General features: G+C 35.1%; 1 protein-coding gene across 2 annotated transcripts in view; it reads left to right on the plus strand.

The window, feature by feature from the left end:
* Positions 1-18,199, plus strand: part of BRINP3 (BMP/retinoic acid inducible neural specific 3) — a 459,847-nt gene that overhangs the window by 305,203 nt on the left and 136,445 nt on the right. For both annotated transcript variants that reach the window (XM_065936721.1, XM_065936720.1), the window contains exon 6: positions 1,328-1,564. In XM_065936721.1, the coding sequence (XP_065792793.1) occupies positions 1,328-1,564 (237 nt within the window). The remainder of the gene's footprint in view (positions 1-1,327; positions 1,565-18,199) is intronic.

The following is an 18,199-nucleotide window of genomic DNA, read 5'->3' on the forward strand; positions in this document are numbered from 1 at the left end:
AATAAATAATAAAGTAATAAATATGTGTTGAGTACTTTTCCTGACCAATCTATGGTAGAATTAGTCTGAAAGAATGAGATGAGTACAATTGTCAAGACTTTTACAAGATAGACTTTTTCCCCTAAATGTTAATTCATGATTTTAGTTAAATTAGCCTTGTAGATAATGATTGTATCAAAAAAATGTGTTTTTGTTTTGTTTTGTTTTGTTTGTTATAAAGGAAGCATGTAAAAGAGGTAAAAATCAAATTTTGTGGTAAATAGCTGTGAGGTATTGAAAAATTTTCCTCTACTTTTATGTTTATTTTTACCTACTGATTATATTGAATATTTACCCTTTTGATTAGATTTTTGTAGCAAATGCTTAAATGTAAAAGTAGTAGAGATCCCTAAATATTTTTGATAGCTTTATTTTTATTCTTGATATATTCTTAAGAATTAGTAACTTAACTTGCATGTGGAAAAGAAGTAAACTGTATCACTATGACTGATGAGGAATAATCAGTGAAACAACTCAGTCTCTCTGATGACTTCCCTGTAGTCAATGGAAGTGATCATTTGAAAAACATACTCATATAAAGTTATGTGTTTTAATGACATGAGATACAGCAATGTTTCATAACACTTTTGCCAATGTTGCAAATAGTATCTAAGTAGAGAGGAGCTGGTAGTTTGAAGGTAAATAAAAATATTGAAAGTATTTGAAAATAAGTGGAAAAGAAATGCATACATCTCATTTCAAAATACATAAAGGTAGGTTCTGTCTACATTACATAAAAGTAATCAAATGTTCTGATCAATAAATTCAAATAGCCAGTCAAATCAATTTAAAAAACAAAATCAGATAGTCTGAGATATTAAATGCTTTATAATTTCACAGATTCTTTTTTTTGACAGAATTTTCAATTTATTTTTAAAAATCTAATCCAACAGTAGAAAATATATTAAAAAATGCTTTTTGTTCTAATCATTTAAATTCCTCAAGCTTGGTGTTTGGATTTTTTTTCTTTTTTTTTTTTTTTTTTCATTTATTTTTATTAGTTGGAAGCTAATTATTTTACAGTATTGTAGTGGTTTTTGCCATACATTGACATGAATCAGCCATGGATTTGCATGTATTGAACAGTGCTTGGAGCTAGTATATGTTGAAAAAAATGATAAGCATTTGCAAATTTTCCAGAATTCAATAATTTTTCTAATGATCATATTAAAATATGCATAAATCTATAACAATATGCTACATTTTTGACATTTTCTGAATATTGTAATTATGTATTATACTTTGGCCTTTATCAGAATGAATTTCCTTTTTTGGTTTGTTCTTTAAGGGCTGCAAGTCCTGCTTCCAGACTACCTTCAGGAGCGTTTTGTACAAGCAGCTTTGAGCTATATAGCCTGCAACTCAGAGGGAGAGTTTATCTGCAAGGACAATGACTGCTGGTGTCACTGTGGCCCCAAGTTCCCAGAATGCAATTGCCCTTCCATGGATATCCAAGCCATGGAAGAGAATCTTCTTCGCATAACTGAAACCTGGAAAGCCTACAACATTGACTTTGAGGAATCAGGTAAGACATATATTTTTATCTAAAACTTCTAAACTTCACCAAAAAAATGTTATATTGAAGAGACAATTTTACTCTTTTGGAAGAAACTATTACATACTTGGAAGGAATTTATTCAGTTTGTTCTCATTATTCTTTGGCTGTGGATATTGCTTTTGTTGTTGGTTATTCAGTATTTTACTGAAACCCTATGTGGTACTTTTTGTATGCTACGTACTGTGGTATTAGAACCTAGCCCTCTCTTGAGCTGACATATTAGTCATGTAATAAAGAAGGTCCTTGCCTTTTTCAATATAAGAATTTAAACTATGGACTGAAAAAAGTGCACAGTCTAGACATTGAGAATTATGTACTTATGCTTTACTTGGTGGATTTTCTGAGCTCACAAGAGCTCTGAAGAGACAGAACTCTCAGGTCACTCTGAGGGATGGCCCCAAGAGGTAAGGCAGGGGGCAGGATTACAGCATTTTTGGAACAAGGACCAGGTAGTTGGAACATCAAAAGATACTGTTGATTAAGGGAAACCAGACATCTCAAGTTGAGGAATTTACTGCTTTTCCGGGTACTGTGGTTGTTTAGTATCTAAGTTGTGTCTGACTCTTTTGTGACCCCATAGACCCTGGAATATGGCTCATCAGGTTCCTCTGTCCATAGGAGTTTTCAGGCAAGAATACTGGAGTGCATTGCCATTTCCTTCTCTATTTCAATGTAAGAGAAGATGAAAGGTCAAGGCTGATGAAGCCTTTCCTGCCTTAGGCACTTCAGCCTTCTGGGGCCAGTATCCTCTGCTTCTCCTGGGTCACCTTGGCGACCTGGCAGGGTGGCTGCAGTGTCTCAGAGGTTGATGGCTTGCATCTTGCTGCCGTCTTGCCTTCCCGCAGGGCTCACGTTGGGGCAGCTGTGCTGGCTCAAAGTCCAGACTCTGCTTAATTCTAGACAGTTCTTCCTTTTTATATAGAGAGAAATATTACTAAAATTGAGGAGGATAATTTATTATACACCATTTTGATTTATACATACATATGTATATATATATATATATACACACACACACAAAATATGTATTTATAAACTCTTCCTAGGTCTATTACCTTCCATTTTATTCTACAATTTTGTGGTTCTACTACGCAAAATTATGAGAGCTTGTTGAAATCATCTATGGTGTTTTTCTTGTCTGATATTAAGCTGTGGGCTTGTCATATATGGCCTTTATTATGTTGAGATATGTTCCTTCTATGCTTAAATTCATGGTTTTTATTGTGAACATATATTAAATTTCATTGTCATTGTTTTAAGTGAGTTCAGTTAAATGAAACACTGGCAAAATTATAACTTTTAGGAATATAAACCTGACCTCTTGGCAATTGAAACCTCTTTGCCAATTTGAAAGTTAGTCATGTCCAACATTTTTAACTAAATGCTACAATTTTATACTTATCATATTCTGAGGGTTTTTATTATTCTATGAACAAAAATGATCATATATGTTGTTATCATCATTTTTCATTTCATGTTGAGGCACTCAACTTTTTATTAAAGTTCATTGCTTTATGAAATGAAGGCCATTACAGGTAACATAGTCTATTCTATAAGTAACAATATGGGAAACACAAGTATACACTCATAAAAATTCAGAAATTGCAGAAACAAACTCCACAGACATTACTAGATAAAAGCTTATTTAAATTTGGCTTAACAAAAATAAACAAATGGGACCTAATGAAACTTAAAGCTTTTGCACAACAAAGGAAACTATAAGCAAGGTGAAAAGACAGACTTCAGAATGGGAGAAAATAATAGCAAATGAATAAACAGACAAAGGGTTAATCTCAAAAATATACAAGCAGCTCCTGCAGTTCAATTCCAGAAAAATAAATGACCCAATCAAAAAATGGGCCATAGATATAAACAGACATTTCTCCAAAGAAGACATACAGATGGCTAACAAACACATGAAAAGATGCTCAACATCACTCATTATCAGAGAAATGCAAATCAAAACCTCAATGAGGTACCATTACACGCCAGTCAGAATGGCTGCTATCCAAAAGTCTACAAGCAATAAATGCTGGAGAGGGTGTGGAGAAAAGGGAACCCTCTTACACTGTTGGTGGGAATGCAAACTAGTACAGCCACTATGGAGAACAGTGTGGAGATTCCTTAAAAAACTGGAAATAGAACTGCCATATGACCGAGCAATCCCACTCCTGGGCATACACACCAAGGAAACCAGATCTGAAAGAGACACGTGCACCCCAATGTTCATCGCAGCACTGTTTATAATAGCCAGGACATGGAAGCAACCTAGATGCCCATCAGCAGATGAATGGATAAGGAAGCTGTGGTACATATACACCATGGAATATTACTCAGCCATTAAAAAGAATTCATTTGAATCAGTTCTAATGAGATGGATGAAACTGGAGCCCATTATACAGAGTGAAGTAAGCCAGAAAGATAAAGACCAATACAGTATACTAACACATATATATGGAATTTAAAAAGATGGTAATGATAACCCTATATGCAAAACAGAAAAAGAGACACAGATGTACAGAACAGACTTTTGGACTCTGTGGGAGAAGGCGAGGGTGGGATGTTCTGAGAAAACAGCATTGAAACAAGTATACTATCAAGGGTGAATCAGATCACCAGCCCAGGTTGGATGCATGAGACAAGTGCTCAGGGCTGGTGCACTGGGAAGACCCAGAGGGATGGGATGGGGAGGGAGGTGGGAGGGGATCAGGATGGGGAATACATGTAAATCCATGGCTGATTCATGTCAATGTATGGCAAAAACCACTACAATATTGTAAAGTAATTAGCCTCCAATGAATAAAAATAAATGGAAAAAAATTTGACTTAAAAATAAGTAGTAGAGTAAAAGTGCACATTCATGAGATTCCCCTAATGTGAAGAAAGTATAGAAACATCCTTCTCTGGATCCTTCCTCACAAGTGGAACTCAGGGCCCATGAGAATAGTCCAGAAGAGGTTATTGGACTAAGAATGCCACCATAATTAAGCTGTTTCTTAACATTGTTGGAATCAATTTCTAAACTCAAATTCTTCCTGTTAGTTTTTCTATAGAACACTCATAAGTAATATATTAGAAACCTAATCTTATATTCAAGTAGAACCAACTGATGTTTAAAAATAATGATGAAATGCAACACTTTTAGATAAGCTATAATATAAAGTAGTCTTCTTAGGGTTAATTTTAAAGAAAAAAACAAACCTCTGTCTACATATTACAGTGTATGGCACATTAGATCAGAGAATCCTAGGAGCCCGAAGTCTATAGCACCCATATCGGAATGCTACCCTTATTATTTTGCTTTGAGAGAATATTTTAGAAAATCACCAAGTGAAAACTGGGGGTTTTGCTTCAGGTGAAATATTGTAGATTGAAGTAGGCCAATACATCTGTTGATAGTAACTACAAGTTGAATAGTTTTTAAAATTATACATTTAAGTATATAACAGATCATAAAAGTCACAACTGCATGGACTAAAATTCCTGGTACAAGATATAAGCTTAGGATTCATAACTTGTTCTTTTTATTTCTTTCTACTTGGCTGCCTTTCTGTCTTTCTTTCCTTCTTTCTTTCTTTTTTTATTCATTAATTCATTTACCTATCTGAACAGAGGCTGCGGACTCATCATTTTGCCAAGCAGAATGGCGATGAATGAAAGAGAAACCAGCAAAGCTTCTAATAGAAGGTGTGGAGAGTAGAATTACAAAATTTTAGACTCAATAGGCCTAAAGAAGTTTAATTTATCACAAGATATTTGCTGAATTTCAGATAGTGCTGGATGCTAAAAAAGTATTCAAAAATCTTTGCAAGCAGATGAAGTTTACCACAGACTTTCAAGTGCTTGAGGGATAAAAGCTCTCTAGAGGGAGGAGATTGAAAATAGAACAGGATACTCCAGAGAGAATGAGGAAGTACCACTGTGTTTCTAGAACTGTTTTTCCTTAAAGCATATTTGTCAATTCAGGGCAGAGTATGAAACTGAAAATTTAGGACTAGCCCCTGGAAAATGCTGGTATTCCAGGACAGAGAAATCAGATGAAAATTTTGCAGTCACAATTGATCGAACTAAGAAAATTAGAGGCTTAAGGAGTTGTAAATATATGTTCAGCGTCCTCTTTAAGACATTTGCCTTAACCCGTGGCAGATGACTAAAGAGATAAACTAAAAACCTCTACATGATAGAATTGAACCTTTTTCAGTGTCATAGGCCTGAAGTAGCATATGCTTACTAGGTCCTTAACAGAAAGCTCTGAAGCATCATGCCCTAAGAACAGGGAAGAGTCAGAGCTAGACTGAGTTTTATGTAAGCATAACCCAGGACAGATACAGCTCAAATCTTGATCCTAAAGAGATTATCTTTAAAAGATCAACTCCCTATGATATCTGTTAAATATAAAGAGGGTGACCTCTTGAGGAGAAAAAATGTTTTCTAAAACCTCTGCAGTCCTTTTTATTTAGGATGAACTTAAATCTCTAATTATCAGCATGTGAGTAGACCTTATGGCTAATATCAAACGGAAAAGAAACCAGACCTCCCACGTCATTCAGTGGTAAACAATCTGCCTTCCAAGGCAGGAGATGCGGATTTGATCCCAAGGTTGGAAGATCCCCTAGAGGAGGAAATGACAACCTGCTCTGGTATTCTTGCCTAAAAAAACCCCATGGGCAGAGGAGTCTGCTGGGGTCACAAAGAGTCGGACATGATTAGGAGACTGAGCACACATGAACCTGCAAAAGATGTAAGATGATTCAGATATAGAAATTAGTAAGAGCAGTTTTCACATACTTATCATGAAAATGTTCAAAAAATGTAGGAAAGGAAGGATAAATTAGATGGAGTATTGCAGAAGTCACCCGAGATTTGGAATTTATGAAACAAACTAAAGGACATTCTAAAACATAAAAATTCAGTATCTGAAATCAATAACTCAAAATCTTGTTCTAATAGGAATCTTGGCTTAGTGGATGACAGGATCAGTGAATATGGAGACAGGTAAATAAAATAGAAATGGCAAAATGGGATCAGTGGGGAAACCAACAACAAAATATTGGATAGATGCATGAGAAGCATGTTAGATATGCTTGAAAGGTCTAACATATTTTACAGTTTGAGACACAAGAAGAATGAAGGGGAAAATTGGATACACCTAGGGAAAAATGTAAAGGATGTAGATTTTTTTAAAAACTAAAAACCAAAATTCAACTCACAGACTCAAAAAGCACAATGAACACAAAGAAAAGTAAATTCAAGCAAAACCACAGTTAGGCGTATTTGTTGAAAAAAAGAATAAAATTCTTGTGTAACTAGAGAAAAAAGAAAAACATTACTTTCATTGGACTAATAATAAGCCCGACTTATCAAAACAAAAACACAAACAGATTTTGGCATCTTTAAAGTGCTAAAAATTGACAATCTAGAATTATGTACCACTAAAAAAAAATCAAGGTGAAATTAAAGATGTGTTCAGACACGAAATGCTAGTGGAAACTTGACCATGTGAAGGGGAAGAGGAATGCCAGAGATGACAAATGTATGTGAGAAAATATAAGTGAATATCACCTGTACAAAATAATAATTATGAGATTATGTGGAAATAAAATATATGTAAGATTTTAATGTATGACAATAGTGTAATAATGGATGGTAAGTGGGAAAGAGTTTCTAAGGATCCCAAGTTACTGGCATTGTTGAGGATGTGCTAAGAGATATACTTTGCATTAGAGTGAAATAAATCAAGAATGATATCTGGAATATCTACTAAAATAAGGAAAATATTTATAGTTAAGAAAATAAGATAAAAAGTTTTTGATCACCCTATAATAAGACAATAAAGGAGAAAACAAAAGAAAAATTATCTGGGTCAAATAGATAAATAGAGGAAGGTTTAGATTGTCTAGATAGAAATCCAAAAGAAATATGTACATATTTGCAACAATGAATACCCAAAAAGGTACAAGAATGTTAACAGTAGCATTATGCTTAATAATCTTAAGGTGAAATCTACTAAATGTTCATCCACAAAGACAGAGTGAAAAATTGTTGTATATTTACACAATGGCATTCTATGAAGCTGAGGGAAAAACTATCCATCCAGAACAATATGAATAAATCTCTAATATCAAATTGAAAAAAAAAAACTGAAATATATACATATTTCAAAAAGAAATTGAAATGTGTGTGTGTGTGTGTGTGTGTTTGTGCTCAGAGGCTAAACCATGTCTGACTCTTTGCAACCCCACGGACTCTAGTCCACCAGGCTCCTCTGTCCATGGGATTATCTAGGCAAGAATACTGGAGTGGGTTGCCATTTCCCAATGGGCAAATTTGAGCTGTACTAGTCCAAATCAGGAATATGATGCCTTTCCTGGTGCAAGGGCTGAGGCAATGGATAAAGGTCCACATGCCTTATTTAGTATTAAAAACTCAAGATTCTTTAATCCATGGTTGGCTACCATTGTATGTTGGGTTTCTGAAAATTTTCTGGGTTTGTACTTATGTGCATCTTATTGTATTTATAGCATAATTTAATTGCAAATTTAAAAATAAAAATAAGAATTTTGACATCTAAACAATATAAAGAACATAATCTCAGAATGAGTGAATCAATATTTTAAAATTTTGCTACATAGTGTATGCCTAAAGAGTAGTAATTTAGTCAAAATTTAGTCAGAATTATTCAATGTCCAGTGGTTTTGAACTACTAGTTTAAAGCTAATATTCTTAATACAATCAGATGCTTTAATCTTAACTAATATTTGGATTGTCCATGTTGAGTTTAAAACTGGACTCTTAACGTACTGGTTCACTTGTGTTAATATTGAGCTAACAATGATTTACAGGATAAATCTATTTTTTTGCGTGATATTTCTGGAACTGTCTATAATGTTGAAAATGTTTATATTTAATTATTTGTTTCAATTGGAGCCTAGTGCATTTAGCTGATTCATATCTAATGGGAGGAGTGACCTTAGTTTGCTATAAATTTTCTGATCCTTCATAGGTAGTGTGGAGGGTATTCTTTTATCAATTTCAGCATATAGATAGCTAAAAATGTATCCCAAATTGTGTTACTATGTTAGATCTTTAGTAAAAGATAACTTATTCACTCTTGGAACTAAATAACTGATAAAATATTCTGTTTTTACTGGATTTCTCTCAAAACTAGTGAAATCTGTGGGTAACCACATTTAATAGATTTTCAAAAACTTTTTATTGAGAAATAAAACATTTTACCTCATAGAGATAAAGAAAATATAAGAAGTATGAGGCAGGTACTTAATTGGGAAAAGATTTCTAAGTTGTTCCCACCTCCCACAGGCACCTTTAAGTTGACAGACTTTATTCTTGGTACTGTAAGGAAATGCACCAACTTATTTCATACTCCTAGTGATTGCGAAAGCAGTGACCTTGTGTCAAGGAAACTCTTTAGAAATTTTAGGTAAAACACATAGTCATTTGTGTATATGTGTCTACAAGCCTAAAATTCAAATCAAGGTGTATTCTAGGTAGACTATGCAAGTTAGAGTGGGATTTTAGGTTACTTTCAAACATTTAACTCAAATTAGCTTGTATGCTTTTTTATTTAAATTTAAAATGCAAATAACATATCTAAAAGTTATTTTGATTGAAGCTGAGGGAAAAAAATATTTGTACCTGTTATGTTATCAAAATAGAACAATGTGTCTGCATATAGGAAATGCTTTCTTAACTACAAATGGCATTAAGTGTAGAAGTGTGTAAATTAAAGTACACATAGTAACCATACAGAATGCAGATGCCAGTAATCACACGCACAAAAAAACAAAATGTACTGCAAATTGTATCGGGTCAGGATAACTTGCAAATATCTTTCTGCTGTACCTGTTTTCTATTGTCACTGAGTAAAACTAAATCAGAATAAAATCAGTGTTTTCGGTTATCACCATGAATAAAAGTATGTCTGATTAGTATATAATGCTAAGCTCTTTTTATTTGATTATGTATGATTTGTTTTGTTCTGTAAAATAGAGTCCTGGAAAATACACCTTTTATAGCCTGCAAATAAAAGCATCAGAAAATTCCAAAATAGAATCTATTTCACTTTCCATATTTTGCCATCTGAGAGAAGTAATGGTTGAAATATTTATATTTTAAACAAATCTATCCATTCTCTACCTTTATATTTTGAGAAACAAATGAATGTTATTTAATAAGAAATAATGTGGCATGTGTGTAACACTGATTATAGCAAAGGAGAGTATATAGGGAAAGATACAGAGAAAAAGAGAGGCAGAGAAAAAACCCTCACATGCACCCTCACAGTCACAGTGCCTAGCAAAAACTAGTTTATATATTATATTTAATTAGATAAAAACAAAAAGTATGTTGCCAACTATTTAGAGAAAATTTCTACCCAGATTCGGATCAAGGATTTGAACTTAATAAAAACCTAATAAAAAGTCTTTACAGTTTTACCAATACATCTAAATCATTAAAACCACAATTTATTTGAATTTGGATTATGCAACTATTTAACAAAATTGCCAGAAAAATTAAAAAAAAACACAACAAAAACTAAATGGCAATGTGACATTTTTCCCATCTCACATTCTGAATTATCCTCAATTATTTTTGGATTAATAAGAAGCAATAATTTAACCTGTAGTATGTCATATAATGATAGAACCATCTCACCCTATTTAGAATTCAGGCTTCTTTTATACTAAAAGAGGAAGGGATATAGTTGGCTTTTGCAAACTTCTTGCTTTCAGAATCCTTTGTTCTTGCTGCTGTCTACACAGATCAGGTTGTGATGTTCCTATAAACCTCTAACAAGGCAAATATTATTCTCTGTTTTGCAACTTTTAATTTCTATATGAATGGAAAAGTGTTATGCCTTTGAAGGTCAGAGCCCTGAGAATGACTCATGTATATTTTAGACTATAGGCAACATTCTTGCATCTGTGCATGCTAAGTCACTTTAGTTGTATCTCTTTGCGACCCTTTAGGCTGTGACCAACTAGGCTTCTCTGTCCATTGGATTCTCCAAGCAAGTATACTGAGGTGGGTTGTCATACTCTCATCCAGGGGATCTTCCCGATCCAGGGATTGAACCCACTTCTCATGTCTCCTGTATTGGCAGCAGAGTTCTTTACCATTAGTGCCACCTGAGAAGCCTGGCGACATTCTTAACTTATAGAAAAAGTGATAGAACACAAAGGTTAAAGTAAAAGAATCAGGTCCAGTCTGGAGTCAGATTTGTTCTTTCCTATTACACGTTAGTCACACCCAGTTTTCCCTAGATCTGTTTTCTAAATTTGCTATTTCTCTTTTCTTTTTCATTCTATTTACCTTCCTACCTCTCTCATTTGAATTATGCGATGGTGTTAAACTCCTTTACCGGTGCCTTGTCCAGTGAGAATATTTATGGTTCTTACATCTTTTGTCTTAGGGACATACTCCCTAAGACAAATTAATCTATTCTGTGCTCTAGCTCATTGTAACTAACTATGTTGTTTTAATATTAGGAATTGAGAAGTGTTTGTCTCTTTCAACTCTGATTAGTTGTTTATTTATTCCCTTTTGTTTTTGCTTTCAGGCTCACTAATACACTAGTTTGAGGTGGTATATCAGACCCAAATCTAGGCAATTAGCTATAGAAATGCACAATCAAAAATTCTCTTTGGAGTATGACATTGCAGTTATTTTTTTCATACCACTTGTCTGTGGCGAGCTGGCTTGGAGTCCTCTGGATGCTGCTCCCTCCAGGACTTGGGCTGACAGTGAGGTGTCCATCTGGAGCAATGTGTCACTGAGACAGAGGGTCATAATTTGCCATACCTTGCCAGAAACAGTCATTAGCATCAGAACTAACATTCTGTTTGCTGGCTTCTTCCCTGGCACTGTGCATTTATTGGGTACAATGATCTTCATCACCAAGAACACAGATAACAGTTTTACCAGATGTTTCTCCACTGCTTAATGTGATGGTCATCATTCTAGCTTCTGATACAGGGTCTCTAACACAGCCACGATCCATTAAGTCAGTGTCACAAATACACACTTTTGCTTTCCTCAGCATGGACTGAGCCCTCCATTTTGACTTTCATTTCCATGCAAGTCAAGATCGGCTTGCTAACATGTCAATAGTAATAAACACCCCTCAAGTCTCAGCCATAAAAAGTTCATTTCTCACTCATACTTCCTGTCCACACAGGCTAGCTGGAGTCTTTGCACTGCCTTGTCCTCACTTCTGGGTTCAGGCTGAAGGAGGTGGCACCATCTGGAGTGGTTTGGCTCTAGAGGCCATGGAGAAAGTGCTGTAAATTGTCTCTGGCTCTGACATGAATTGCTGGGAGTTAATATGATCCACTGGAAAACAGCTCCCATTACCTGTGATCAGTTTATAGCCAAGGCTAATTTCAAAGGAAACAGAGAAGTGTGATTTTACCATATGCCCAGGAGAGGATCCAGAATGTTTGTGAATAGATGTAATATCAGGCACAGTTGGCTTTTCAGACACAAGCAACTGAAAACATCATATTCTAACCATACAATTTTAGATAGAAATATATATTTTGCTCTTGCTATCTGAAGTTCTACTGTTACATACTAGCAGGAAAAGGCAATGATGTATTTGTTAATGTAATTTTGACACATTCAACCCTACTGTCCCCATAATTGTGTCCAAACTAAATGCTGGAACATCTGATAAACAAACAAGTTTTATAGGTAACAAGCTTTTTGATCAAACTCAAAACTTTAGCTATCTCATTTGTCATTCAGTTCCTTTATTTAATTAAAGGTACTAGATCTAAAATTATTATTCTAAATTAACTACCATATATAATATTGCCTTCTCATGAGTAAAGCTTTTTGGAAGTCATATGCTTTTACATAAAACACAATTGTTTTCTGTGTGAAGTCATGCCTGATTCTTTGTGATCCTAGGGACTGTAGCCTGCCAGGTTCTTCTCTCCATGGGATTGTCCAGGCAAGAATAGCAGAATGGATTGCCATTCCCTTCTCAGTGGCTTCCCAGGTGACCTGGGGGGTAAAGAACCTGCCTGCCAATGCAGAAGATGGTAAGAACCACCAGTTCAATCCCTGGGTTAGGAAGATTCCCTGGAGAAGGGAATGGCAATCCACTGCAGTATCCTAGCATTTGGTAATTGAAATATAAGAGTAAGGGAAAGAAAATAATATTTTTATGATATCAAATCTCAGTTGTGAGTTATATAATATGTATACAGGTTTGAATTTATTGTGATAATCTGTTCATTGGCTATACTTCAATTCACAGATACTCTCAGCACCAAAGCTGTGTGCACCTTCAAGGCTGACATAGCAAAACTGATTTGGTTTTCCCTGCTGTTTGGTCTGACTAGTCATTGTTTCTGCTCTAATTCATCAATGCCTTGCTGTGTTATGTTTAATATATTATGAATACTACCTTTGCCATAGACAAATTTTATTTTGTACTTCAATTAATTTTTTAAATCATCTGAAATAAGATGGTTGTAGAATGCCAAGCGTGTGTTTTATGCAAAGATTCCTGATTTAGATCGCAAAAGGCTTTCCGCCAAGTTCCTTCTACCTGTTCCAATTTTTCTGATGTATTTTCATACCTAGATCAGTGCCATCATCCCAATTATCTTAAGAAAGTTTAATGTTTCTTGAGGGCAGAGAATACCATTTTTTAAATCAGTTACAGAAACAAGGAAAATGTACCATATTTGATAGACATCATATATTTTGCAATGTATATTGATTGATTGATGAAGGCGATTACAAAATATATTTTGTCAAGACATTGCCCAGGTTTTGGTTCAATCTACCTCATTTACTACTTCTTGAAATGTCACCATGACTATAGCACAATTCATCTTTTTGGAGGCATATTGTAAAAAAAAAAAAAAAAAAAAAACTTTTAAGAAACAAAAATATCTTGCCTCTATATTATATTATATTATTTTTACCAAGGTATTTTGAGAGTTTTTTTGTTTGTTTATTTGTTTTGGGGAGGGGGAGTCTTCTTTCATATCACTGAAATCTGAATAATAGCATGAACAACCCCTTTAAATAACATGATAGATTATATAGATATATTCTAACACAAAAACACGATGTATTATCCATCAGTTTAAAAGTATTTATTGTGAACAATTATCTCTCAATATATGTGTGTTTGTTCTAAAGCTATCATAGGCTGTATTTATTAGAACCCATAAATTGGTAACCTATCTGGTTTAGTTGGAAACAAATCATTCAAGGCTTTGATTCAGCATCGTAAAAATAAGATAAATGATGACTTTATTAAGTGCCTTATTGTTTGTTTTCTCATTGATACAGACCATGGTGAAGAGAGGTTAATAAATAATACTGAGTATTCAGAGAAATTTTATTTGCTGCTGTTTGTTTGGTTTTATAAGAGTCTATGTGATGAGTTTTCTAATGATTTCTGGGTCATTTTAATAAAAATAGTCATTCATTTCAACTAAATTCTAGGAAGATATGACAAAGTCTATCAATACTCAGTGCATTCATATCCTCCACAGTGACCTCATAATGGTCACATAACTTTTGTTAAAATCTTCTAACGTAGCATACTCAGTACTCTGTAAGTTAAATATTCCATGGTTGTATAAATTTAATTTAATTTTTAGACAGTGTCCCCTCTGACAAACTACCAAGTAGTTCTACCCATTCATTTTCACAACATCCCATTTATTACTAAGTTTCATTATCTTGCTAAAGAAAGTGAGTGAACTCTTTATATAGATGCAGAGTTAATTTTGTTGTCTTTTACATGGGCTGCTTCATCAGTTATTTCACTGATAAACGAAGACAACAATATATGAAATTCAACCTGGACTTTTGGGTTCATGCAGATAGTCTAATTCGGTAAAGAATCTGCCTGCAGTGCAGGAGACCCGGGTTCAATCCCTGGGTTGGGAAGATCCCCTGGAGAAGGAAATGGAAACCCACTCCAGTATCCTTGCCTGGAAAATCTCATGGACAGAGGAGCCTGGTGAGCTAGAGTCCATGGGGTCGCAAAGGGTCGGACACGACTGAGCAACTAACACTTATTTACTTACTTAGACATGAACACAAAGTCAAGGTATATCTCATGTAAATTTTACTTATAAAGTCTTTAAAATTAGATATTTATAGTATATAAAAAACATTTCCAGATTGTCTAATGACATTGATTTATAAGATAAAGTTGTCAGTCATGCTCTTCAGCAAGTATGGATGATTCTCATCTTTATGGGCATATGAGAATTGACTTCGCAGCACCCCTGGATGTGGCCATGGGGCTTGTTTAGATAAAGGAGATGTGAGAGGAAACAAAGCTTGTCATTCTCTAGAGGAAGCCTTTGAGAACCAGGCACAGTGTCTTAGGTTTGCTTCTTCAGTCAAAGGAGTTGATTGATGGTGATCCAAGCGGTAAAGACTCTGGCAGCTCGTGTCACTGAAACAGAACAGTAGGCAGCAGAGCCCGCCCGCTCTGAGGTTGATGTGTCACATGAGCAAGAAATAAATCTTTGTTGCTGAAACCTGGAAATATCCTGGTGATGTTTTTTATGCTGGGAAAATCCCCTCTGCTCACTTGCATATGGGCAGTCTGCACTTTCTATTTCACCGAAGATGAAAGAAATGTAGAGACTGGTATCATGATCTATTTAATTAAAATGGAGCATTATGAGACATTAAGTTTGACCACTTTCTCCAAGGAATCATGGTAAATATTTGCTATATTTTCCAAGTTCATTATTTGATGGGTTTCAAAGAGAGTATATGGAACACTTTGATGTAGTTTAGACCTTATTCCCTTTATTATTTAGAATAATCCTACAGATTACTAATATAATTGAATTTTTGTTTCTATATTACAGATAGGAAAGCCAGGTCTAATACATGCTATGTTACTTTTCCAACATATCTACTTTGTGGTAAATCCAGAATTCAAGTTCAGGGAATTTCCTGGGAGTCCAGTGGTTAGGACTTTGCTCTTCCACTGCAGGGGTCACAGGCTGATCCCTGGTCAGGTAAATAAAATCTCAAAAGTCATGCCAAAGTTAAAAAAAAAAAAAAAAAATTCAAACTCAAACAGAAATACATGATTCTTGTTTTATATGCCAAACTGTTTCATGAACAAGTGCTCTTATTACATAAGGAAATTCCTCACCTGTATGTCATAGCTTATTTTATCTTGAAAGTGAAGTGAAAGTGAAGTTGCTCAGTTGTGTCCGACTATTTGTGACCCTATGGACTGTAGCCTACCAGGCTTCTTCATTCATGGGATTTCCAGGCAAGAATACTGGGGTTGCCGTTTTCTTCTCCAGGGTATCTTTCTGACCCAGAGATGGAACTCCAGTCTCCTGCATTGCAGGCAGACTCTTTTCTGTCTGAGCCAACAGGGAATCCCTATTTTAACTTAGTGGCTTGCTATAAATGTGGCTTGCAGTAAAATGAATATACTTGTAGGTAGACAATGCATAGATGCATGAAGTGACATTGGCAATGTGTGTTATGTATATTTGCATGAAATATGATATTGATAACTAATTTTGTATATCTTAGACTCTTCTAAATGCTGACAATGAATTATATATATATATTATCACTTGCTTATTTCATTACGGAATGATAGGAAACTCTAGAGCCAAAACAGATAATAATTCTATTTAGAGGGACTTGATTTCCATACTGGATACATTCACTCACTGCTAATATTTGCTAGCTATACTTCAGCAAGATTCTAATTTTAAATGTGGTAATCTAGGCTGTCACGCTAACAATAGTATTTCTGTATCTCTGACTTTTTATAAAAATTACTTTTCATTACTATTATAATAATTCAAGATTTTGTGTACATTGATAACTGCACATTTTGTAGAGCATAGCCAGATAGCTCATAAGACTTATCAAATCTGTTTGCAAAAGGTATATTTTCTTCGATTTAACCAACAGCCTTTCAACCTACTCCACTCTTTGATAGTGACACCTATAGCATATATGTAGCCTCTGCCATGCGGCTAAATGGCCTGTCACTGAGAGTCTCATTTAATTTTTGTTATCTTACTAGTATGATCTTAACAGCTAGCTGTGAAGAAAAAATCACCCTTCTATTGGCAAAAGTCACCGCATCATTTAGGGAGTTGACAAAGTGTTAGTGGAAAGATCTTGAAGTTAATTGGCAGGAAAACAAATGTGTGGTGTTATGTCAGATTGTCAGGTAACTGTGTTGTGTGAATTCTGAACAATTATCATCCCAGGAAGGCTGACCAAATGTGTCACACTGGCTGTGAAAGATAACACACATAGAATAACAAGATCAATGTCTGAAAACACCATTGAGGAGCAGAGACATGCCTCAGCCTTTTAAAACCAACAGGTCCTTTAGCGGTCAGTTTGTCAAACCTTCTCCCTGATGAAGAATCTTCCAGGCTCCTCTGTCCATGGAATTCTCCAGGCAACAATGCTAGAACGAGTGGCCATTCCCTTCACCTGGGGATCTTCCCACCCCAAGGATAGAACCTGGGTCTCCTGTATTGCAGGCAGATTCATTACCATCTGAGCCACCAGGGAAGTCCTTACACTAGTTAGTGTTGATTATGTAACTTTAACTTCCAGTGATAAGGAATCCAGTGTATCATGAAGCTGAAGAGTATGAGGAGTGTGAATGGCCCTAATTATAAGATGACTCATTTATTTTAATATTCTACTTATTCCTCATGTTTCTGTAAAAGTAGCATGCTGTTCCTATGTGCTAAAACACATGTCGCATTAGCTGTGCTTTGTAACCCTGTCTGTGCTGGTACAGATGTCCACTTCCTCTTCCACAGGGAAGGCTTCCAGTATTTGCAAGCTATTCCATCACTCTTATGTATTTGTGCTAGCAAATTTAATATTCCCACTCTCTTAGATCATCCTTTATTTTTGAACCATTAACTATTCTTATAATCCTTTAGGGGCAATTTTGGTTTGTCAATGGAATTCAGAATGAATAGAGCACAGTGTGGTAATTATAGTTTTATTAATGTAAAATAAAACAAAATAAATACCTCCTTTATTAAAGACATAATGCAGACTGAGAATCCATTAATTTTTTGGCAACTATGTCGTACTGTTCATAAACATTGAACTGTGAGCAAGATTTTCTAAGTATGTTTTGAATAACTTGCTGGCAAATTAGATCCTCACTCCTTCCCCCCACCTGCCTCTAACACATTTTTGAAATAAATGCTGTATTTAATTTTGCTTGGATATTTCTGCCATTGTTGCATTGAGCTCTTCTTGGATTTTGATTACATCACAGTCTTTCATGATTTCTTACTAACCATGGGCTTCCTGGTGACTTTGCTGGTGGCTCAGATGGTAAAGCGTCTGTCTACAATGCGGGAGATCCGGGTTCGATCCCTGGGTGGGGAAGATCTCCTGGGGAAGGAAATGGCAACCCACTCCAGTATTCTTACCTGGAAAATCCCATGGACAGAGGAGCCTGGTATGCTGCAGTCCATGGGGTCACAAAGAGTCAGACACGACTGAGCAACTTCACTTCATGGACTTCCCAGATGGCATTAGCAGTAAAAAAAGAAAAAAAACCCACTTGCC

The sequence above is a fragment of the Muntiacus reevesi genome, chromosome 5 (genome assembly GCF_963930625.1).
Source record: "Muntiacus reevesi chromosome 5, mMunRee1.1, whole genome shotgun sequence".
Classification (NCBI taxonomy): Eukaryota; Metazoa; Chordata; class Mammalia; order Artiodactyla; family Cervidae; genus Muntiacus; species Muntiacus reevesi.